At 37.3% G+C, this 26156-nt stretch overlaps 1 protein-coding gene across 6 annotated transcripts in view; it reads right to left on the bottom strand.

Annotated features, from left to right (window-relative positions):
• Nucleotides 1-210: 210 nt before the first annotated feature.
• Nucleotides 211-26156, bottom strand: part of CEP85L (centrosomal protein 85L) — a 209058-nt gene continuing 183112 nt past the window's right edge. For 5 of the 6 annotated variants that reach the window (XM_088840583.1, XM_055433469.2, XM_088840585.1 and 2 more), the window contains 4 exons: nucleotides 25421-25471; nucleotides 18502-18606; nucleotides 16091-16322; nucleotides 211-4725 (listed from right to left, as the gene is read on the bottom strand). In XM_088840583.1, the coding sequence (XP_088696709.1) occupies nucleotides 4562-4725; nucleotides 16091-16322; nucleotides 18502-18606; nucleotides 25421-25471 (552 nt within the window). In that variant the 3' untranslated portion in view covers nucleotides 211-4561. The remainder of the gene's footprint in view (nucleotides 4726-16090; nucleotides 16323-18501; nucleotides 18607-25420; nucleotides 25472-26156) is intronic. The other variant, XM_088840584.1, reaches the window with a different exon arrangement.

Raw genomic sequence — 26156 nt, 5'->3', positions numbered from 1 at the left:
TGGACAAAATGCTTTCCAATGACTGAAAAGAAACTCTCAGACAGACATAGAAGGCAGAAGTGCCCCTGTTCTAGTAAGATTTTTTTCTTGCACAAAGAAAACTTTGAAAGAGTCAAGTCAGCATATTCTTGTCATTGAGAATTCAGAGTCTGAAATTTCAAATACATTTTTATATCAACATTAGGCACTTGGTAGACATAAATCTTTTATAAAAAATTTATTTCTCTGTTAATACAAATTCCAACATCAACAAACAATAGTCCAGTGGAAAAATACTTAGCCATTAACATTGAAAACTTTTAAAATTTAATAAATAGAACTTTGGCATTCAAAATTCTAGCTGTAAACCCTATTAAAAAACAAAAACAAAAAACAACCCCTTTACAAAAAAAGAGGCAAGGATAATAATCAGAAGGCATAAGCCAACCAGTGGCTTCACATTCTTTTTACAATAACTATTTCAATTAAGTCATGACTATTGTATTTACACGAGGTATTCTGGGTGGTTCAAAAACTGAACCTAGTTTATAAAAACCACCAGTCACAGTGACTGATGGTATATTCTGCTGTGCTTTTAATGTAACCACCTAGCACCTTACTACTTCTTGTCGTCACACTAAGGTGATGCTGAATTTTATGTTTATGTATTTAAATAACTATTTATACATATATATATATATACACACACACACATACACACAAATGACTACATTCCAAAGGAGTTTCCTGCTCACTAAACAGGGAAAAGGTTGGACTCCAAAGACTCTGATAACTCCCTTTATGTTTATTAAGGTATCTACCTAGTAACGAAAACTGCTCCTTGCTTTAAACAAAAATCCTTAATCGTCTATTTACAGAAGAACAAGGTGCAATAACCATCAACATTCTTACAGCTCATGTAAATAGAAATGAATGCTTACTGCAGGCAAAAAGGCACAAAAGGTTCTTCATGTATGCAGTTACAACAGTGTTGTTAATGACAATGATTTGAAACTACATTCTTAATATAATCAATGCTTCTTTTAAATAAGATAAAAATCCAAATATCCAAAACCTTTCCCTCTTCATGATTAAATGCAGGTTATTATTATACAGCAATTTCCAGCGTGACATTTTGGGGTGAAGCTAGAAATTTTATGTTTTGTGAATACTGGAAAAAAAACTGTCAAAAATGGAAACAAAATGAATTAACTTTGGCTCTGAGACCTCTAGCTACTGGCAGTTTCAAATGACATTGTCTGAGTAAGCATGGTTATGAGAATTGCTTATTTCTGTAATTACATATTTACAATGATACAAAGCTGCATAAGAGAATGCCAAAATCCAAAGATGTGCCTGAGCTGAATTATGTGATGTAAAAATATAGTCCAAGTTCTCAGCTACTATATTATTCAATGAACTATTACTGATGTTGAAAGAACATTCTCCAAATAAAGTAGTTCCTTTAAAAATGCCATCTAAGAGAATCCTATTAATGACTCTTGAACTATGACAAAATTTATAATATCATTAGTCATTCATTATTGTACATTATTGTGCAAATGTACAATATCTATTTTAGCAACACTTTCCAGCCCTTGAGATTGTCTCTTAACGAGCTACCAAAAGAAGTCTAATTCAGTTTAATAAATTGTCATGACCAAAATAAATGTCACTAATATAAAATATGGTTAACATTAAATACTGACTCCTATTTCAAACACAAAAAGGGGTCACACTTATTGAAAAAAAAAAAAAAACTCAGGCAAGGCTTACCTAAGTCAATACTTAAGCAAATTTCAAATAGACTTACTTTAAAACTTGAGTTAATTTTCACCTCAGACAGATAATCACTGTAATAACTTCTAAGAATATCCTACTTCAAACTAGGACACGACACTATAGAGTTTCTACTTGTCCACCTTACCTAGTCTAATAATAAAATCTTTGTTTTTAAAGAGATACCATTATTCTTATTATTCTAACATAAAAGGTTGTCTTGGAGAAGGGAATTTTCTGAAAAATCAAAATTAAATACTGACAAATTAGACTACTAACAGCTTTATTTCCCCCAAAATTCCCTCCAAGGCTGTCTGCTTATTATCTAGGCCCCTTTACAAAACCCAGACTCCAAGAGATTAACAGTCTGTAATTCAAGGTTATACTTAAATTATTACATCTTAATTCTCCTTTTCATGGAGAGGATACATTTTGGAAACTGAAATATATGAGCAATAGTTAGTTAATTTTCTGTTAGGTTAAAATTTTTTACCCCAAGATACATGAAAAAAGTCAAATTTTTTGAGTTCTAGAAAACTTACTTTTTAAAAATATAAATTATTTTATCACAACAAAGGCGGAAAACAAAGTATCTACAGTGGTCAAAACAAATGACCAAAAGTTTGTTGAAGCAACACTAATAACCATAAAACTCCCAAACATATACATTTTAGTAAGAACCTAGCGATCCAAATCAGTGATTATTTGCCCATTATCACTATCATTTTAGGGTACCTTTATTTTCAAAATTGTGGAGGTTGAGGGTGGGGGGAGGGTATTCTATTCAAAGAGAAAGTAAAAATGTATGCCACACTTGTGGATTATCTATTTAGATGCTAATTATCTACTTTACTGTAAATGACCATTTTTACAGATATTAATTTTTACAAGGCAGAATTCTTTGTATCAGATTTTTGGTATAAGTTTACTACTCCTTGATTGTCTTCAAACCACCAACATTCAAAAACAGATGAACATCTTAGAAAGCCAAATTTTTGCTAGTGACCAAGTCCCTCCTTTTTAGCTTAAGGACCATGGGAAGCGGAATCCCTACAATGCACTGATTGCTTAGTGTCCAGATCCTAAGACATTAAATGGCAGGGAGGACTCAGGCACTGAACAGAAGGGAAGGCTGATGTCCTTACAATGTATTATAACTGATTGCTGAAATGTAACTATTGAATAACTATTGAGAACTGTCTATAAGTCAAATTGAGCTGAATGTCTTCCTGGGTAGTTTCTTTGAAGGTCTATCCCAAATATCCTTTCACTGCTGAAAATATTCAGGAGCATATTTTTCTAGGAGCAGCCTTTACACCATTAATATAAGTCTGGCAAGAAAACAGACATGTGATCTGCTCTTGCCCCAAACAATATTCTCCAGCTTGATTAACATCCCTTGTTCCTTCTACCTATTATGTGTCTTGACCTAAATGAGATTTGGGGCTGTATCAAGAGATAAATCAAAACCAATGTGTAAAGGACAATGATTGCCACAACTAAGCACATTCAAAAGAATGTACTAAATGCTCTGAAGTTAATAAAATATCTACTCCTTCCAAGATACAACTACAATAGGGAAGTACTCATTTGGAAGTTTAAATGATTGTATGTCTACTAAAAAAATCAGTTGCATTTCATAGTGATATCCTATACCCCAGAAGAACAACTAACCTGGGCAAGTTTATATTCTATGAAGAACCCTGTTTTTAATGTATTTTACCTAATAAAAGCAATTTCAGTATCACTTAGGTTTAGACTTTCTTTTATGCTAGTGATAATTCAGATATAAAGAATACAGATTGATTTTTTCTTAAAGTGGTTTCAACTTCAAAACAGATACAAAACTGTTAAAAATGTAAACATTTGAGATTTCGATAAATAAGTTATTGTTCCAGAGTAATTTTGTTCATTTTACAATAATGATCTGAGGCCTTAGGTTTGCATTAATTATATATGGCTTTGTTTACACTTATATATATATATATATATAAAATCTATAAATAAAAATTGTAAATAGTAAGGGACATGTTAAAATTAGTTCAGATTACGTTAAATCACCTTGTAATACATAAATTATAATGCTAATGGTAATAACCATCACATCGGTATTTCACACCTCTTAGATGATTCACAATCACTCTGGAAAAATAGCTGACCCATCTACAGTACGAAAATCAACCCAACCCCACAACCTCACCATCTCAGCACAGTGATCGTTCAAAACACAAAAGGTTTTGCTGCTGTACTACTGTTACAACACTTGCCTGATGTGGGAACTCTTGCTGAGCCAACCCTTGAAAACCCCAAGTACAACACGAGCTTCTCCATGAGAAAAAAAAAAAAGCAGCACAAGAATATAGTGTGTGCCTTTCTCAGAAGCTTTGCTTTGATCTTAGGAATCCTCATAATTTTGTAAATAAGTACACATGCACACATGCACATACACACACACACACACACAATTATGTGATTAAAAGAAATCCTATCCCTTTATCTGAAGGGCACTCTTCACAGCTTGGTCCTACGATCAGTAGTTTGAGAATACAGATTTTTTTTTCTTATACATTTTATCATAGTTTTCAAATGGCAATTTAATTTTTTTTGCCTGATTAGATAAGCCCCTTTGAAACTTTCTCACATCCCAATTCTTTTGCAACAGAACAAATCCAAAGAAAAAAAACCTATGCAGCAAGACACACGTCACTTGCAACTTTCTACCATGGCTCCTAAAAAGAAACATGAAGAACTTAACACAGCAGCACTTCGCAATGGGTCGTTATTGCTGTGGGCCCAACACTGGTCACTGGGTAACGCAGTTGTCTCCCATGTCCTGAGCATAGCGGTCTGATATTGTGGTCCGTAATTCATCTATGTCCCTCCGTAACTGGCATACATCTGACAGTTTTTTAGTGAGTGCTTCTGGGCTGTGGTCATTCTCAGTTTCTTCAGCTGAACAGTTCATTGCTGTGGATATAGAACATGGAGAAAATTTCACATTTTTTGGTAACAAAGGCATTTTAGGATTTTCAGCCTAATTATCATTGGAAATATAATGCTGTACACTCAATACAGGTCAAGCTCAGGTTTAAATTTTGCATTACAGTAAATGGATCTTATATACTTGGTCCTTTTAAAATTTTGCTAGTGAAAATGCATAAATTCATACAGTGATACAAATTCAACAGGTTTAATGGATGACAATATTCCCAGAGTAAAAAGGAACATGCTAAAAGCTCTCTTCAAACCCAATGAGAGACAAAAATCTGAAAATCTTTTGGGTGGTAAGGGGCACTATCTTATATTTTTATAGACTGCAAAGTATTAAGAATTGAGTGTGTGTGTGTATGCTGGGATTCCAAACATTTGAATTCCGAACAATTGAATCAGGCTGACATAGTCAATTGCCCAATAGCTAAATCACTGAGGGTAAGGGCTGAGTTCAGAATCAGATAACATATTATTTTAACAAATGCTATAATCTAACTGTTTTATTGTTCATGATCCATGATCGAGACACTGTACCGAGTGCTGAGGTCAGCAAAATAATGCACCTCGTGGCTTATTCTTAATGACTTACATACATTTCATGAACAAGCAAATTCAGTCAGGTGTCCTAGGTAACCTCCCACTACACAAGGGTTACAGTCACATAAGGAAGAGAACAAGATGGCCTCACTGGAGAGGGGACAGGTTCTCTGAAGAGGCCAAGGAAGCAGAACGAACACAGGTATACAGAAACTGAAAACAAAACAGTCTGATATAAATTGAGATATAAATCAAGAAAATCAGTAACCAGCTCTAAAATGGTTGGGCATAAATTATGAGACAGAGGAGTGTCAAGAAACGAGACTACAGAGGCAGGTGGGAACTACCTTTATGTCTATTCTAAGGGGTGTCTGAGGAAATCTGAGCTACGGGTTAAACGATGGCTCTGGCAGCAACATAAAAGATGGATCAGAGGCTCTCCAGGACCTGAGAGTCCTCTGGAAGGAGAGCATGAGTGAGGGAGTGGGCAAGCTCCTAGGAGGTGTGGGTGTAGGGGGAGAGAGAGAGGAGGCAGCGGTGGCAGTGGCAGTGCTGGGGAACAGTGGATTCTGACCGGAGCCACCCCAAGGGGAGCTTGTGGTTGAGACTTGCCACCCTAAGCACTCTCCCAAGTCTGGCCCGCTTGGCGAGGACTTCTGTCTCCTGGCCCAACCTTGTCAAGCAAGCTGGGATCTATGAGTGGAAAGGTGACTAAGTCCAAAGAGAAGAGCCCTGAGCCTTTGGAATGGGAGCACTGACTTCAAAACCCCAGACTGCCAGAGGACTAACCCTGGGAGTAACAAATAGTGAGAACTCACACAAAGGAAACCACTGGAATGGGAGCACTGACTTCAAAACCCCAGACTGCCAGAGGACTAACCCTGGGAGTAACAAATAGTGAGAACTCACACAAAGGAAACCACTTGAATACAAGACCTGGCATCACCCAACCACCAGTAGGACCCTGTGCAGGACACCTCATCTAAACAAGAAACAAAACAAAAATACAAACCCAATCATCAGCAGACAGGATTACCACCTCACTCAGTCTTGCCCATCAGAGGAAAAACAAACAAAAACCCACACAAATCTCACCCTATACGAAGCTTACACTAACCACTGGACAAACCTTAGGAGGGCAGAAACCAAAAGAAAGAATTCAACCTTGAAGCCTGGGAAAAGGAGACCTCAAACACAGTAAGTTAAAAAAAAAAAAAAATGAAAAGGCAGAGAAATACTACACAAACGAAGAAGCAAACTAGAAACACAGAAGTCCAAATAAATGAAGAGGAAGTAGCCAAACTACCTGAAAAAGTTTTCAGAATGATAGTAAAGATGATCAAAAATCTTGAAAACAAATGGAGAAAATGCAACAACAATCAATTAACAAAGACCTAAAACAAAGAATAAACATACAGAGAAAAACAACACAATTACTGAAATTAAAAATACTCTAGAAGGAATCAATAGCAGAATATCTGAAGCAGAAGAATGAATCAGTGAGCTGGAAGATAAAATGGTGGAAATAATGTCTAAAAAGCAGAATAAAATAAAAAGAATGAAAAGACCTGAGGACAGTCTCAGAGACCACTGGGACAATATCGAAAGCACCAGCATTCAAATTATAGGGATCGAGAAGAGAATAAGAAAGGGTATGAGAAAATTTTTGAAGAGATTATACTTGAAAATTTCCCCAACATGGAAAAGGAAATAGTCAATCAAGTTCAAGAGGCACAAAGAGTCCCATACAGGATAAACCCAAGGAGAAATATGCCAAGACACATACTAATCAAACTAACAAAGACTAAACACAAAGAAAGAATATTAAAAGCAGCAAGGGAGAAGCAAAAAGAAAAATAAAAGGAAAACCCCATACACTTAACAGCTGATCTTTCAGCAGAAACTCTGCAAGCCAGAAGGGAATGGCAGGACATATTTAAAGTATTGAAAGGGAAAAATCCACAACCAAAATTACTGTACCCGGTAAGGATCTCATTCAAAATTGATGGACAAATAAAAAGTTTTTCAGATGAGCAAAAGTTAAGAGAATTCAGTACCACCAAACCAGCTTTGCAACAAATGTTAAAAGGACTTATATAGTCAAGAAATACAAGAGAAGAAAAAAGATCTATAAAATCAACCCCAAACAATTAAGAAAATAGCAATAGGAACATATATATCAATAATTACTTTAAATGTAAATCGATTAAATGCTCCAACCAAAAGACACAGACTGGCTGAACAGATCCCAAAACAAGGCCCATATATATGCTGTCTACAACAAACTGACTTCAGACCTAAAGACAAACAGTCTGAAAGTGAGAGGATGGAAAAATATATTCCATACAAATTGGAAGCAAAAAAAAGCTGAAGTAGCAATCCTCATATCAGACAAAATAGATCTTACAATAAAGAAGGTTACAAGAGATAAGGGAAGACACTACATAATGATCAAGGGATCAACCCAAGAGGAAGACACAACAACTGTAAACATCCATGCACCCAATATAGGAGCACCTGAATACATAAGACAAACACTAACAGACAGAAAAGGAGAAATTGACAGTAACACAGTAATAGTAGGAGACTTTAACATCCCACTCACACCAACGGACAGATCGTCAAAACAGAAAATTAATAAGGAGCACACGTCTAAAATGATACATTAGATGAGATGCATCTCACTGGTATCTTCAGGACATGCCATCCAATGCAGAAGAATACACCTTCTTCTCAAGTGCACATGGAACATTCGCCAGGATAGACCACATCTTGAGCCACAAATCAAACCTTAGTAAATTAAAGAAAACTGAAATTGTATCAAGCATCTTCTCGGACCACAACGCTATAGACTAGATATCAATTACAAGAAAAAAACACTGTATGAAACAGAAACACATGGAGATTAAACAATGTGTTTCTAAACCAACAGGTTACTGAAGAAATAAAAAGGGAAGTCAAAAAATTTCTATAAACAAATGACAATGAAAACAGGACAACTCAAAACCGATGGGATGCAGCAAAAGCAGTTCTCAGAGCAAAGTTTATAGCAATACAGTCGTACCTCAAGAAACAAGAAAAACATCAAATAGACAACCTAACTTTACACCTAAAACAATGGGGGAAAAAAGATCAAAAAAACCCCAAAATCAGTAGAAGAAATCATAAAGATCCAAGCAGAAATAAATGAAAAAAAAAAAAAAAAGAAACAATAGTAAAGATTAATAAAACTAAAAGCTGGTTCTTTGAGAAAATAAATAAAATTGACAAGCCTTTAGCCAGACTCATCAAGAAAAAAAGAGAAGACTGAACCAGGAAGAAATAGAAATTATGAACAAATCAATTACGACCACTGAAATTGAAGCTGTGAACGAAAATCTCCCAAAAAACAAAAGCCCAGGATCAGAGAGCTTCACAGGAGAATTCTATCAAACATTTAGATAAGAGGTAATGCCGATCCTTCTAAAACTCTTTCATAAAATTACAGAGGAAGGAATGCTTCCAAACTCTAAGAGGCCACCATCACCCTGATACCAAACCCAGACAAGGACAACACAGAAAAAGAAAACTTCAGGCCAACATCACTGATGAACATAGATGCAAAAACCCTCAACAAAATTTTAGCAAACAGAATTCAGCAGCACATCAAAAAGCTCATACACCATGATCATGTTGGGTTTATTCCAGGAATGCAAAGATTCTTCAATATATGCAAATCAATCAATGTGATACACCATATTAACAAATCAAAAGATAAAAACCATATGATCATCTCAATAGATGAAGAAAGCCTTTGACAAAGTTCAGCACCCATTTATGATTAAAACTCTTCAAAAAATGTGCATAAAAGGAAACTACCTCAACACAGTAAAGGCCATATATATGATAGTTCAGTTCAGTCGCTCAATCGTGTCCAACTCTTTGTGACCCCGTGAATCACAGCACACCAGGCCTCCCTGTCCATCACCAACTCCCGGAGTTCACTCAACCTCATGCCCATCGAGTTGGTGATGCCATCCAGCGATCTCATCCTCTGTCGTCCCCTTCTCCTGCTCCCAATCCCTCCCAGCATCAGGGTCTTTTCCAGTGAGTCAACTCTTCGCATGACGTGGCCAAAGTATTGGAGTTTCAGCTTTAGCATCAGTCCTTCCAATGAACACCCAGGACTGATCTCCTTTAGAATGGACTGGTTGGATCTCCTTGCAGTCCAAGGGACTCTCAAGAGTCTTCTCCAACACCACAGTTCAAAAGCATCAATTCTTTGGCGATCAGCTTTCTTCACAGTCCAACTCTCACATCCATACACGACCACTGGAAAAACCATAGCCTTGACTAGACGGACCTTGGTTGGTAAAGTAATGTTTCTGCTTTTTAAGCCTACAGCAAACATTATTCTCAATGGTGAAAAATTGAAAGCATTACCACTAAGATCAGGAACAAGACAAGGGTGTCCACTTTTCACCACTACTATTCAACACAGTTCTGGAAGTCCTAGCTACAGCAATCAGAGAGAAAAAAAGAAAAGGAATCCAGATTGGAAAAGAAGAAGTAAAGCTCTCACTGTTTGCAGATGACATGATACTGTACATAGAAAATCCTAAAGATAGTATCAGAAAATTACTAGAGCAAATCAGTGAATTTAGCAAAGTTGCAGGATACAAAATCAATACACAGAAATCACTTGCATTTCTATATACTAATAATGAAAAATCAGAAAGAGAAATGAAGGAATCAATCCCATTCACCATGGCAACCAAAAGAATTAAATATCTAGGAATAAACTTACCTAAGGGGACAAAAGAACTGTACACAGAAAATTATAAAACACTAATGAAAGAAATCAAAGATGACATAAACAGATGGAGAGATATTCCATGTTCCTGGGCAGGAAGAATCAATATAGTGAAAATGACTATACTACCAAATGCAATCTACAGATTCAATGTGATCCCTATCAAATTACCAATGGCATTTTTCACAGAACTAGAACAAAAAATTTCACAGTTCATATAGAAACACAAAAGACCCAAAGAGCCAAAGCAGTTTCGAGAAAGAAGAATGGAACTGGAGGAAGCAAGCTTCCTGACTTCAGATTATACTACAAGCTACAGTCATCAAGACCTTATGGTACTGGCACAAAAACAGAAATATAGACCAATGGAGAAAGAAAGCCCAGAAATAAACCCATGCACCTATGGGTACCTTATTTTTGACAAAGGAGGCAAGAATATACAATGGAGCAAGGACATCCTCTTCAATAAATGGTTCTGGGAAAACTGGACAGCTACACGTCAAAGAATGAAATTAGAACACTTCCTAACACCATACACAAAGATAAACTCAAAATGGATTAAAGACATAAATGTAAAACCAGAAACTATAAAACTCTTAGAGGAAAACATAGGCAGAACACTCAATGACATAATCAAGCAAGATCCTTTATGACCAACCTTCCAGAGTAATGGAAATAAAAACAACAGTAAACAAGTGGGACCCGATTAAACTTAAAAGCTTTTGCACAACAAAGGAAACTATAAGCAAGGTGAAAAGATAATCCTCAGAATGGGAGATAACAATAGCAAATGAAACAACTGACAAAGGATTAATTTCCAAAATATACAAGCAGCTCATACAACTCAATGCCAGAAAATCAAACAACCCAATCAAAAAGTGGGAAAAAGACCTAAACAGACATTTCTCCAAAGAAGACATTCACATGGCTAACAAACACATGAAAAGATGCTCAACACTGCTCATTATTAGAGAAATGCAAATCAAAACTACAATGAGATAACACCTCACACTGGTCAGAATGGCCATCATCAAAAAGTCTACACACAATAAATGCTGGAAAGGGTGTGGAGAAAAGGGAACGCTCTTGCACTGTTGATAAGAATGTAAACTGATGCAGCCACTATGGAAGATGGTATGGAGATTCCTTAAAAAACTAGGAATAAAACCACCATATGACCCAGCAATCCCACTCCTAGGCATATACCCTTAGGAAGTCAGGGTCGAAAAAGATACGTGTATCCCATTGTTCACTGCAGCACTATTTACAATAGCTAGAACATGGAAGCAACCTAGATGTCCACTGACAGATGAATGGATGAAGAAGTTGTGGTCCATATACACAATGGAATATTACTCAGCCATAAAAAGGAACACATTTGAGTCTGTTTTGATGAGGTGGATGAACCTAGAACCTATTATACAGAGTGAAGTGAGTCAGAAAGAGAAAGATAAATCACATATTCTAATACATATAAACAGAACCTAGAAACATGGTCCTGAAGAATTTATTTACAGGGCAGCAGTGGCGAAACAGACAAAGAGAATAGACTTATGGACATGGGGAGAGGCGAGGAGAGGCTTATGAGCTGTATGGAAAGAGTAACATGGAAACTTACATTACCATATGTAAAACAGATGGCCAATGGGAATTTGCTGTATGGCTCAGGAAACTCAAACAGGGGCTCTGTATCAACCTAGAGAGGTGGGATGGGGCAGGAGATGAAAAGGAGGTTCAAAAGGGAGAGGATATATGTGTACCTATGGTTGATTCATGTTGAGGTTTGACAGAAAACAATAAAATTCTGTAAAGCAGTTATCATTCAATAAAAAAATAAAAAAGAAAAAATTTAAAAAAGATGGATTAGTTATGGTGGGGTGGGGCACAATGGTTGACAGAGAAACCAGTCCAGATGAAAGACTATTAAAGCCTGAATACAAGCAAGAGTACAATGGAGATGTGGCAGCAGGAATAAATGTTACAAGTAGGAAGGGGCTCACAGACATGATGAAGTTTGTTTATCCGGCAGCTTGGAAAGGGGCCAGGGATTAGGCATAGGACACAGACGGGTGAATGAGAGGGTGGAGGATAAAATCTGGGTTGGGTTGATAGCTGGATAGTGGTTCTACTCATTGAGAGGAGGAACAAGTTTAGGGAGGGGAGAAAAGTACGTTCTGTTTCAGACATATTGAGTCTGTGATACCTATGAAACTGCTGGTTCTAATGGACAGGTGAGTATAGTCAGAAGCCCAAAGGGGATGAATGTCTAGGCAGGGTGAGAGACAGATATCTTTATGGGTCAAAGGTAGAGGGAAAACAGAAAACAAGTGGGTATGTATAAGATTACTTGGAAAAAGTGAACAAAAACAAAAGACCAACAACAAAAGTTTCCAGGAGGACTGTCAGTATTTAAGTGGTAGAGAATTTCACAGATTGAGGCTGAGCAGTCATAAAGGTAGAAGCAGAACCTAGAGAATGATGTCATGGAAACCATGGAAGCAGAGCTTTAACAAGGGTGAGGTGAACAGTGTCAACAGATAGTTGATGGGGTGATGAGATAAGGATCAAAAAAACCTCCGTTGTTTTTGAGAAATTAGCTGGTTGGTCAAATTGTCACAAGGCCAGAGTATAAGGTAAGGATTCTGTGGTTACACCCTAACAGACTGGAGGGCGTATACATGGTGGCAAGATCGCTGAATCTTCCTTTTACTCGTTAGGATTGCTCTCTTATCCTATCACTGAAAAAGTTAATAAATGCTATATAAGCAGTGCAAAGGTAGAAGGTTACAAAATAACTGAAAGGATGGCCAGCCATAAAATGATGGAGAAAATGAGTCTTTTGTATGTAAGCTTTTCGGAGAAGGCAGTTCACTTTCCACTTTAATACACTGGAGAAGGAAATGGCAACCCACTCCAGTGTTCTTGCCTGGAGGATCCCAGGGACATGGAAGCCTGGTGGGCTGCCATCTATGGGGTCGCACAGAGTCGGACACGACTGAAGCAACTGAGCACCAGCAGCATGTAAGCTTTTACTTCTTGCTCCAACAGATGACTGCTAACTTCCAACACCCCATGATCACCTATCAAACTTCTCCTCCTTTGAGATTCAAGCCAAACACCCCCACGGAGGCTTCATAGCCCCTCCCAGGTAGATTTCCCTGTTTCCCTCCCCGCACCCCCCAACCCCGTGCTCCCACTGTCCTCTGATCACATTTCAATTATAGTACTTATCACAATGCTCTAATATTGTGGTTAATGTGTGAGTAGGAACTGTGTTCAATTTATGTGCATTATCAGCACTTCAGTGCTCAGATTATAGAAGGCATTTGATTAATGTTTACTGAGTGACTGAATATATTTAAAGTGTTGTTTTAAAAACCAACCGAATAAAAAAATGGGCAGAAGACCTAAACAAGTAATTCTCCAAAGAAGACATACAGATGGCCAATAGGCACATGAAGATATGCTTAATGTTCCTAATTATCAGAGAAATGCAAACCAAAACTATAGTGAGGTACTATCCCACCACCAGTCAAAATGGCCATCACTAGAATGTCCACCAACAGTAAATGGGGGTGGAGGAAGGGGAACCCTCTTACATTGCTGGTGGGAATATAAATTGTGCAACCACGATGTAAACCCTTATGGAGGGTCCTCAAAAAACTAAATACAGAACTGCCATGAAAAGAATAAAATAACATCATTTGTAGCAACATGGATGGACCTAGAAATTATCATATTATACGAAGTAAGAATGATTAAGACAAATACCATATGGGATCATTTATAAGTGGAATCCAAAATACAACACAAATGAATTTATCTAAAAAACAGAAACAGACTCACAGACATAGAAGACAAACATCATTACCAGAGAGGAAAAAGGGGAGAGGGATAAAGGAGGAGTATGGGCTTCCTTGGTGGCTCAGATGGTAAAGAATCTGCCTGCCATGCGGGAGACTCAGGTTTGATCCCTGGGTTGGGAAGATCCCCTGGAGAAGGGAATGGCTACTCACTCCAGTATTCTTGCCTGGAGAATTCCACGGACAGAGGAGCCTGGCAGGCTACAGTCCATGGGATCACAAAGAGTCGGACACAACTGAGTGACTAACACTTTCACTTTCTTTCATGGGATTAACAAACTACTATATGTAAAATACAACAAGGTCCTACTGCATAACACAGGAACTATATTTGACATCTTGATCACCGAAGAACTGATGCTTTTGAACTGTGGTGTTGGAGAAGACTCTTGAGAGTCCCTTGGACTGCAAGGAGATCCAAACAGTCCATTCTAAAGGAGATCAATCCTGGGTGTTCTCTGGAAGGACTGATGCTAAAGCTGAAACTGCAATACTTTTGCCACCTCATGCAATGAGTTGGCTCACTGGAAAAGACTGTGATGCTGGGAGGGGTTGGGGGAGGGAGGAGAAGGTGACGACAGAGAATGAGATGGCTGGATGGCATCACCGACTCGACGGACATGAGTTTGTGTGAACTCTGGGAGTTGGTAATGGACAGGGAGGCCTCGCGTGCTGTGATTCATGGGGTCGCAAAGAGTCGGACATGACCGAGCGACTGAACTGAACAACCTATAATGAAATATATATTTTATATGTATAACTGAATCTCTTTGCTGTACACCAGGAACTAACATACAACCCTGTAAACCAACTATACTTCAATTTTCTTTCAAAGTGCTTTCTATGTACTCACACTCATATATGTGTTCTTACATTTATGGAAAAGAAACTTCTGCTGACATCTGAGTATAGTTACACAATCAGGAGTATTATTCGGTTTGCCAAAATAACTATTATGATACAAGACTGTAGAATCTCTTTGATGAAATTGGAAATAAAACTAGTCTCCACTCAGTCACATAGTAATCATATTATTAAGCAATTACTCAATACAGCATGTTGGCATAGAAACATTATGGTATTATTCCACTCATTTCTCCTTGCTGCTGCTGCTGCTGCTAAGTCACTTCAGTCGTGTCCGACTCTGTGTGACCCCATAGACGGAAGCCCACCAGGCTCCCCCGTCCCTGGGATTCTCCAGGCAAGAACACTGGAGTGGGTTGCCATTTCCTTCTCCAATGTGTGACAGTGGAAAGTGAAAAGTGAAAGTGAAGTCGCTCAGTCGTGTCCGACCCTTAGCGACCCCACGGACTGCAGCCTACCAGGCTCCTCCATCCATGGGATTTTCTAGGCAATAGTACTGGAGTGGCTTGCCATTGCCTTCTCCGCATTTCTCCTTACTGAAGTCCATTTCCTCTATATTAAAAAAAGACCAACATATCAATATTATAATGATTTTGGGCCCTTATGTAAGTTGAGTGTTCCAGCAAAAGCAGCAGAGAAGGGACCAGACCCTAGGATAGTACTGAGCAGCTCTCACCATCAGAGTGCAGGAAGGAAGAACTGAGGTGGAATGGTGGGTGCCACATGGAAAGGGACAAAGCCAGCAGGTGCGCATTGCAAGGACCACAGAGTTACCGGCATGAAAACTGGCTCATGTGGCAGCATCGGCACCTACGTTAAACAGCTGCCACAGAACATACATAGGAAAGCGTCTAAGTATTTTCTCTCAGATATTTTACTAGCGGACTGATGGATGGGTCATTAATACAATCGCCACAGGAAAGCAAAGAGAATCATCACTTTCAGAAAAGTAATCAGAAAATCACACTTAACTACTATTCTGGTCACTTATTGAATTCTGCACATGCAACATCTCCTAACTCATCCAGATATGTGGATTTATAGGCATTCTTCAGAGTGGCAGTCCATATAAACTACGATCCTCCTCATTTTTATAAATACAATGAGCAAGTTCTAGCTATTAAGCAGTAACAGGTATTCAGAGCCACAGACTGATTCAGAAATTTATAAATCTAAGTAGGAAGGGAGATAAAAATAAATAGGGAAAAGACAGACGTTTCTAATTCAAGAAGATATGTTTCTAATTGTTAGGCTATACAGTTAGGACAAGTCATTAGCCACTTACATCTGATTCCCAGTAATAAAGAAAGATTAGGCTCCTTGCCCTGAGCACGCTGATTAAGAATACTACACAATGCCTTCAAGTCGAGCAAACAATAGGACATTTCCTTGAACAGCTGATCAATCACACTCAAATCAAAGAGTGGCCTTTTGGAAAGAACGGTCTGCTGCCTGGACTGTTCTGCTTCCTGGCCCTGATCCAATAAAGAGCAGGTCTCTTCTGTTTGTCTTTGGTTCTGCATTGGATAAAGAAAACAAAAATCAGGCTGTCAGAACAGAGGAAAGGTACTCAAAAGCCATAAAGGTTGACATTCTCCCACCCAAGTCTATAAACAGTGAAGTCATATTACATGTACAGTAACCAAATTTAACTGCATACATGCAGTAAGAAAAATAAAAAGGGAGAGAAAAAGAATTCAAATACTGGAAAGGATTTCTCTGTGCCATCTGATGTCCGAGGGTAAATCTGAGCGCCGAAACATAAATTCCAACAGACTCAGGTTCTAGGGAGTCTCCCAAGGTCTCGTATTAAAAGTACCTTGATTGTTATGTAATTTGCTATGAGATTTACCTCCAGAATAGGAAGAACTGCAAAGAAAATTGAAACCTTATCCTGTAGTTTTACTGTTAGCAGCAACAGTGACTTACCTAATCTGAAACGATTTTTTGTACATTGAGAAAAAAGTATGTATGTTACAGTGTTGATAGGAACCAAATTTTTCAGTGTAAGAGGAAAAGAAAAAGTATAAAATCAAAGATGAAGAAAAAAGCCCAAACAACACTCAATTGTTAAATCTGAATTAGCAGTATCAGTATGAGCTCATGATTTATTATGCTCAGAAAAAGCTACACTCACTTATTCCTCAAATTACCACTGTTTATTCCTCATCCTGAAAATTACTAATTAAAGGTAAGTTTGACTAACTTTCCAGGTGGTACTGGAAATTTCAGAAAAGCCAAATAGCCTGGGTTAATGAAGAAAATACAATTTTTTATAGAAGAATGCCAGCCAATAATTGTAAAAGGAATGATATAAAAATTACTTTTTTAATTGTCTAATGATTCAGATGATCACTGGTGGATGTTAAAACCATCAAGGGAAAGGGTGCTGGCACACTGGATATTCACACACTTGCCTAAGTATCAACCCCACAGATCTGCTGATTGCAGAGGCTAGCATTACAGCGGAAAGAATCAGTCACCACCTTAACCCAGTGAGATTGATACTTGTGACACTTACAGCGGGATAAGCAAACACATATAATTTGATGATGTGAAAAATACCTACAAAGTATTCATGCCAAAAAATGTTTGCAATGAGTCTAATGTTCTTAGCTTTAATTTCTGGCTTACAAGGAATACAGGGGCAGAGAACAAGATAAATGACACCATGAGGAAGCAATCAGACAAATCCAGGTATAACAAATCTGAGTCTATAAGACAAAAGGCCTGATTTTGTTAAGGAGAAGAAAAGAACTTTAGGTTTAAAAAGCAAAATGAAACACAACACATGGTCTTGATTGATACTGGTTTTAACATTTGGGGAAGAAAGGCAGGAATTTTTCTAAGACTGGTATTACCAAACATCAAGGAAAATTATTATTCTTATATGGTGGGACGGTACTGAAATGGCACTGTCCCTAATTTTTGGAGATGTATTTCTAAGTATTTAGAGGAAAATGCCACAATGACAGCTCAAAAATTAAAATAAGTACTTTTGATTCGTACTTATTTTAATTTTTGAGCTGTCATTGTGGCATTTTCCTCTAAATACTTAGAAATACATCTTCAAAAATTACGAATCACTAGTTCAGGGTCAATGCATGTTATAGGATGCTCGGGGCTGGCATGCGGGGATGACCCAGAGGGAGGATAAAGGGAGGAGGGAGGTGGGAGAGGGGTTCAGGAGGGGGAACTTATGTAAACCCGGGGCAAATTCATATCAATGTATGGCAAAACCAACCAATATAATATTGTAAAATAAAAAAAATAAAATAAAATAAGTACTTTTTAGGTAACATGTTGTTAAATACAAGCCAAAGATTAATATTTCATCTCATAATTAAATGAAGAAAGTGATCTGTTCTGTCGATGAAGTGTCTACATTTTACCTTCCTTAAGGATTTTGTTTATATTCAATTTATGCATCATTTCATGACTTGGGATCTAATCTCTATGTAACAGCTGACTTTGCTATAGTTAAGTGTATGAAATTGTTTCTAAGACAATACAAAACTAAAAGTTTATCTTTTTATTATAATCTTATTAAGAAACCTAATGAATTTAATTAACTGGCACAACAAATCAAGTCTTTAATTAAAAAATTATTTACAAGTATGTACAAAACAGGCATTTCCTATAACTTAAATAGGTACTGAATCATCCTTGAAAGCAATCTGAATTTCTTCTACTCACATCAAGCAATGTTCTTAATCTCTGAAGGTTTCTTTCTTTCTTCTCCAGCTCTTCCATCATCTTTTGAGTAGTCAATTTTTCTTTAGAAAGTTTCCCTTGCATAGACTACAATAAAGAGAATTTGAAAGCAAAGTATGTTAATGCTTAAAGCATAATGCAATTAGCTAGGCAACCAGAATACTGGCTCTGAACACTTTAGATGTCCTGACTTCCCCAATCCCTTGGAAAATGAGGCCTCCACTTCTCAATTAAATCATATTACTTCTAGAGTGGATAGTTCCAAAGAGTGGGGGAGTGGGGAGGAAGGAAAAGTATCATCTTTACCAAGTAAGTTTTAATTCTTGGTAAAACATGTTAAATCTAAAGGTGCAGGTTATATTATAGTTTTTATTTTACTGATTCTTATTTATATACTGGGAGTATATTAGCAAATCTATACTTAAAAAATTGAGCAGGAAAAAATCTGCCTGCAATGCAGGAGATGTGTGTTCAATCCCTGGGAAGATCCACTGGAGGAGGAAATGACAACCCACTCCAGTATTCTTTCCTAAAAAAATCCCAAGGACTGAGGAGCTTGGCAGGCTACAGTCCCTGGGGTCTCAAAGAGTCAGAAATGACTAAAGCCAACTATGCATGGCACAGCATACTTAAAAAAAAAAACAAACAAACACCTTTTTCTTATGATTAATAAGCTACAAGATGATAAGATCATAAGACTATCCCTGTTTTCTATTATTTGAAACACAGCTAAACATCCCTCCTGGTGTACAGTATTCCAAGCAGTGAATATAATGTTGAATTCAAGCCAAAGGTCTATTATAGGGTTTAGAAAAACTAATCTCTCTTAACTCCATTATAAAATTATAAATTAACCAGATATGACACTGTTGTGAGAAAATCTTGAGAATATCAAAGCAGAATATAGGATATTTTAAGAGCTCTTTGGTTATTTCAGCTTATAAATCTGATTTTCAGCAACATACCACAGAAGAACTTGTTATAAACCTTGTACTTATCAGTGACTTTTTTCTATCAACTTTTCTCCTTTTAAACCAGAAGATCAATAAATATGACTAGAGAAGAGATTTCATTTTTTTTTCCCTTCAGGTCTGTATTTAGTCTCAACACTGAAAATATTTCAGAATGTTGACCACCTAACACACAACCTACGTTTTCCCCCTCACATTATCTCTGGATGGAACAAGAGAGGATGGTTGTCATCAGTGGTGAGCTAAGACTCTAAATATAAAATGGTTTTCTTAGTAACAGTATCTAACCTTTTTGCTTTTTAATTTCATTTGTCTGCTAAACTTGTGAAAATATTATATTTAATAACTCAAAAGTGGCATACAAATGAATCAAGCTCTATAACATTTTATTTCAAGGAAAAACTTGCTTTATACTCCACAAAAATGAGCTCCACAGCACAAAGTCACATGGGCTATTTGACAGTATATATTTTTGGGTACTGAAATTCCTTTGTAACTGCACTTTACTGAATCAAAATCCATTTGATTGAAAGATATGTTGGGATTTATTTACCTAGCCAAAAACTGATACTGGCATGACAAGATTATTTGGCTAGAATCCAGAATTTATCCAAAATTTTCTTAAGATTTATGACTTTATTTTATTAATATTGTAAAGAAAGGCATCACAAATAAACTACTCTAAATCTCATTTTAACAATGAAAACTGAACCCAAAAGAAATATTTTCATAGTGGTGTAAAATAATTATTTAAAAGACTATAGTTTTTTATTTTTATCATGTTGAATGTGACTGATAATTAGCTAGTAAATCTGATTAATGTGTTACCACATAAAACTAAATTTAAATCAGCGAAGAAAAAGGCAATCTTCTTCACCAGAATAAATTAGAAATGTTTGGCACTAGTGCTGTTTGTCACAAGAAGGAAAACTGAATTTGGGAACAATATTAATATCAACATAACATGTTATGTTGGTTGGGTTCAAAGGCACTAGCCAAGTAGTACTTTAACAGAGGAAAGAGTTCACAGATACACTTATTCTAATAAGACCAAACGCTGTGCTACTTATAGGATAATATTAGGTGTGTGACTGCTATAGCTGCCTAACAGCTAACATTTCAGCTAAAAGATTACTTCTCTATTCCAAACTACATGAAAAAGCACATGTTTAAGAAAAAAGCAAGGGCAGGGGAATTTCAGCTAAGCTTAGAATAGAATTACTAAAGTTAAAAATAAATTAATTTTGAAATGTCTATAATTTCTCTTTAAATTTCTTGTTTAATAATGATTTAAGTCAAAGTTACTAACCTAAACAGGTATGTATCACAATCATCCTTGGAGTTGAATGTGGTTTTAAATTCATTTGTTATTAATATTTTGATTTAAATATCCAGAAGTGCTAACCATTTTTTTTGCCCTAAATATAGACAGCCCAAATGAAGAAAAACCAAATGTGCCGTTCTCTATGTATTCTACATACTTCACAAACCTAATTTAGTACAGACTATTTTGGAAGAATCTTATATTAGCAGTTTTGCTATATAAATACACACAAGTAACCAACCTCACCTCACCCCATCCCACACACAAGAGTTTCACAAATACATTCCTTCCTATAATCATTCATTTAGCAAAAATATATCCACATCAGTGAACAAAACAGTCAAAAACACTTGGTCCTTGTGGAACTTGTACTAGAAGGAAAAAGGCCAAAGAAAATAAACATAATAAAAATGTAAGTTACGTAGTATCACATATTAGAATTTGCCCAGTGCTTTGGAGAACAGAGTGTGGTGATGGAGGTGGGGTGGAACGTCAAATGCGACAGAATAGGGCTCATGGAAAGGATGGCATCTGAGCAAAGTCCTGAAGGAGGTGAGAGACTGGGTCCCACAGGTAACTAGAGAGGAAGTTTCGTCAGTGCAAAGGTTCTGAGGCAGATGGGTGTCTCTTCTGTGTGAGAAATAGCAGAGAGCTAGGATGACAGAAAAGAGTAAGAGATAAAGTCATTATAAAGCTTTTGAATAAATGTATCAGGGAAAAAAAGGCAATTTATTCCTCTCAAGGAGCTAATAACGCCACCATAGAGTAGAGTGTAATGTACTAAAAAATTTCACTTTGGGGACAAAATTGCCAAATTGCACTTCGAGGTAACTGAGTACAAGGTGCTTTCCACAGGAGATTAGTTTCCCAACGTGCTTAACTAGTTTTCATTCCAGGAAAACCCCTTAAAACAATTCTCTCCCCTAAGGCTTATCTTTTCCAGTGAGGGGTCGCAGAGAGTCGGACACGACTGAGCGACTGAACTGACTGACTGAAGGCTTATCTTAATATAAGGAACAAATCAGACTAACATTTTTTTTTCCACTGTGAGGCAGCCAGGATTAATGCTCAAGGCACAAACTCTGAGGTCAGACAGACATGACTTAGAATCTCAGCTGAGACTTTGGCCACACCTTTCAAAATCTCAGCAACTTCATGTATAAAAATATGCTCGTTCTTACTTCGCACAATTACTGTTGAGGTCTAGGGATAGTAAACATAAACCAGAAAGAACCGTTCCTGCAACATAAAATATCATCACCCGGAACCATCACTGACACCTCTTCATTTGGCAGCAGAGGTCCCATTTCTCACTTTGGCCTAAGTGTGGACAAATATTAAGTCACTTTCCCTCATTCTTCCATACTGATAAAAGAGAACTTTCAAAGTATTTTAAAACTAAGCTATAATTAAGGAATAGGCAAGCCCCATAAAAATCACATTTCTTAAGGTTTCTATTTAATAATAATTAAAGACAGTGTCCAGCTCAAATTCCTTTCTTAAATATCCTACCTGATGTAACATTACAAACCATCTGCCTAAGAGTTCTGCTTTTAGCATGATGACATGAAGAGCTGCTCAGAATTAGTCCCCAAGGAAACTGGTGAACACTCATTTAAGTGCATAAATTCTTTTAATGAGAACACTTTTTAATGTGTTAGAAAAAAACAAGTAAACCTTTTTACTTTGTATGTCCTCTGCCAAAAGATTATAATGGTAACATAAAATGGTAAGATTTCACTGGAAACAAAGTTACATGGATGAAAGGTACTTTTGAGAAATAAACAGGAAGGAAGGTAATAATGCCCAAAGAAGAACTCATTCACACTCACACCCGACTGTAGCCAGGTTTACGGAAATGATGGGAAACATTCTACTGCAAAACGTCTTTTCTATTGTACACTGACAGAAGAACCTTTTAAGAGGAGAAGCCAGTTTAGCTACGCTGGTTTCATGGATAAAAGGAAAGGCAGTGTTTCTAAAGGATCAACTAGTACTTAAGGTATTCGCGCCAGTTAACAATATTACCTTGACAGCTGAACAAAACAGATACATCTGCATTTTTATAGCACTGAATTCAATTTCAAAATTAGTGTATACTTTTACATGAAGTAAAACCTTTTCTATATTCAACAACAAATACATTATAAACGGTAGAAGACTGAGTTCTCCCCAAACTTCAAAGTTGTGAATCAATAAACTTGTCACTGACCTAAATCAGTATTTATTTGACTTTTGATACACAGCATCAAAGAATTGATGCTTTTGAAATGTGGTGTTGGAGAAGACTCTTGAGAGTCCCTTGGACTGCAAGGAGATCCAACCAGTCAATCGTAAAGGAAATCTGTTCTGAATATTCATCGGAAGGACTGATGCTGAAGCTGAAACTCCAGTACCTTGGCCACCTGATGCGAAGAACTGACTCACTGGAAAAGGCCCTGATGCTGGCAAAGACTGAAGGCAGGAGAAGAGGACGACAGAGGATGAGATGGTTGGATGGCATCACCGACTTGATGGACAAACTCATTTGATGGAGTTTGAGCAAGCTCCGGGAGTTGGTGATGGACAGGGAAGCCCAGCATGCTGTAGTCCATGGGGTCGCAAAGAGTCAGACATGACTGAGCGACTGAACAGAACACATCTTCAGTTCAGTCGCTCAGTCGTGTCCGACTCTTTGTGACCCCATGAATCACAGCACGCCAGGCCTCCCTGTCCATCACCAACTCCTGGAGTTCACCCAAACTCATGTCCATTAAGTCGGTGACGCCATCGAGCCATCTCACTCTCTGTCGTCCCCTTCTCCTCCTGCCCCCAATCCCTCCCAGCATCAGAGTCTTTTCCAGTGAGTCAACTCTTCGCATGAGGTAGCCAAAGTATTGGAGTTTCAGCTTTAGCATCAGTCCTTCCAATGAACACCCAGGACTGATCTCCTTTAGAATGAACTGGTTGGATCTCTTCTCGAACACATCTTAGCCACCAAAATTTCAATGCCAAAGGATAAAGCTGACTGTCCTTAATTTGTATTGATAGTTTTTATTAGATTTACTTCTTGGAAAATGTTACCAAATAAAATAGAAATTCCTTTCATTGTCGTCCATAAGAAGTTAGATAATGGCTGAGGAAACCAACCATCTCTTGATTTGAATGGCTTATAGAACAACTGAAGGAATACACATTAAAAAGTATAACCTCTATGAATGAATCAATCTAATAAGTCCACATACTTGATGAACTGGACTTGTATTTGGTCACACTGATAGATCACTTAACATGGTCAAAACACAAAGCAGACTGTCCATAAATTGTGATGCTCAAACCACTTATGTGATTCTTTTTTATTTCCAGCTTTGAGAATACTCCAATCAGGAGACATAAAAATAAAAATGTATTCAGCATAACTTGTCCAATGGTTTCCTATCACCTGAAGAATAAAATACGAAGACGTAATATCCCCCTGTGTAATCTGGCCCCAGGCTACTTTCTCCCACCCGTCAGCTCTCGCTGGGTCTCACAAGCGGGGCTCTCCACACCAGCCACCTTCCTGCTCGTTGGGGAGCACACTCAGGGCACTGGCTGCTCTCTCTGCCTGGAATGCTCTTCCCCTGGTTAACTCCATGCAAATCTATGTCCAGATGTGACTTACTCAGGGAAAACTTCATGGCCGCTGTATATAACGCAACATGGTCTGTCATTGCCTTCTATCCTTTTTTGTTTTTTAAACAATAGCACACATTTCTTCTTGGGGCTTCCCTGGTGGCTCAGTTGGTAAACAATCTGCCTGCAATGCGGGAGACATGGGTTCGAACCCTGGGTTGGGAAGATCCCCTGGAGAAGGGAACAGCTACCCACTCCAGTATTCTGGCCTAGAGAATTCCATGGACTGGATAGCTCATGGGATCGCAAAGAGTCAGACACAACTGAGAGACTTTCACTTCACTTCTCTACTTGGCATTATACTTCCATTTCTCCAACTCACCCCACTAAAATGGCCAGGGACTTGTTTTGTTCACTGATGAACCTCCGGTGCTAAGAACAGCACCTGGCATATATGCAGGGGCTCAGTAAATACTTGGCAAATCAATAAAAGAATGAAAATCCACTTAATCTACAAATTTTGGTTTGTATTATGGGTCAGACACCCTAAGCTCTAGATAGCAGGCGATCTACAGTAGTCTCCACACTATGAAAAAATAAGTAGGAGGAACAGACACAAATAGGCACAGTGTTATATTTTGATAATACAGAAAAATAACACATAGAATTAATAGGAAGGGGTGGGTTCTTGCCCAGTCACAATGAACTAAAAACAGTCTGTTGTCTTTAAATAGTACATCATTGATGATCTTACTCAAATGTGTTCTCAGTAGTAGAGATAGACTACACCCAGTTGAAAAGAGGCAAGGTAAGGAACCGAGAACAATTTTTTTGAAGAAATGATTTACCAAGAATCATTTTCATTCTAAAAAACTGAAAGATTAATATTAAAGACTTTATAATGTCATTTCCAGTGTTATTAATATTTTTATACGAAACATATATGCTTTAATATTTTTAGATATGTAATTGAGCATACAACTAGATTAAAAGTGTACAAAATATTCCTTACCTGAATTTCCAAAATCATTCTGTCAATCTCATCTTGTTGGTTATCTATTATCTAGAACATAGGAAATATATCAGTCTGAATCAAATTTTTCATTGCTTTTTTTAGAACTACTAAATTTCAAGAAAACAAAGCGCACAGAATCATGAATTTTTTTTTAATTAAAATGTGATCTTTTTTTTTCTTATAGAAGTATTTATACAAAGCATACTATACAAAGCCATATGATTTGGATCACACATATATAAAACTGAAAATGCCTTACTCTAGTTCTTGATAAACCTTTAATCTTTACATTTTATAAAAACAAATTTGAGGAACTTCCCTGATGGTCCAGTGGCTAAAACTCTGTGCGCCCAATGCAGGGGAGCCGGTTTTGATCCCTGGTCAGGGAACTAGATACCACCCCAACCAAGAGTTTGATGCCACACCTAAGGATCCTGTGAGCCACAAATAAGACCCGGCACAACCAAATAAATAAATATTTAAAAAAATAGTAAGTTTGAAACAGATTTTGAATAATTTAGGAAAGAAAAAGATATCCTTTTGTTTTTGCTAAGAAGTAACATAACTTCCGGAGAAGGCAATGGCAAGCCACTCCAGTACTCTTGCCTGAAAAATCCCATGGATGGAGGAGCCTGGTAGGCTGCAGTCCATGGGGTCGCTAAGGGTCGGACACGACTGAGCGACTTCACATTCACTTTTCACTTTCACACATTGGAGAAGGAAATGGCAACCC

Source organism: Moschus berezovskii, chromosome 10, assembly GCF_049115385.1.
Source record: "Moschus berezovskii isolate FMDL1 chromosome 10, NW_MosBer_1.0, whole genome shotgun sequence".
NCBI classification, from domain to species: Eukaryota; Metazoa; Chordata; class Mammalia; order Artiodactyla; family Moschidae; genus Moschus; species Moschus berezovskii.
The sequence above is the reverse complement of the archived record's forward strand: the minus strand, read 5'-3'. Positions and strand labels throughout refer to the sequence as shown.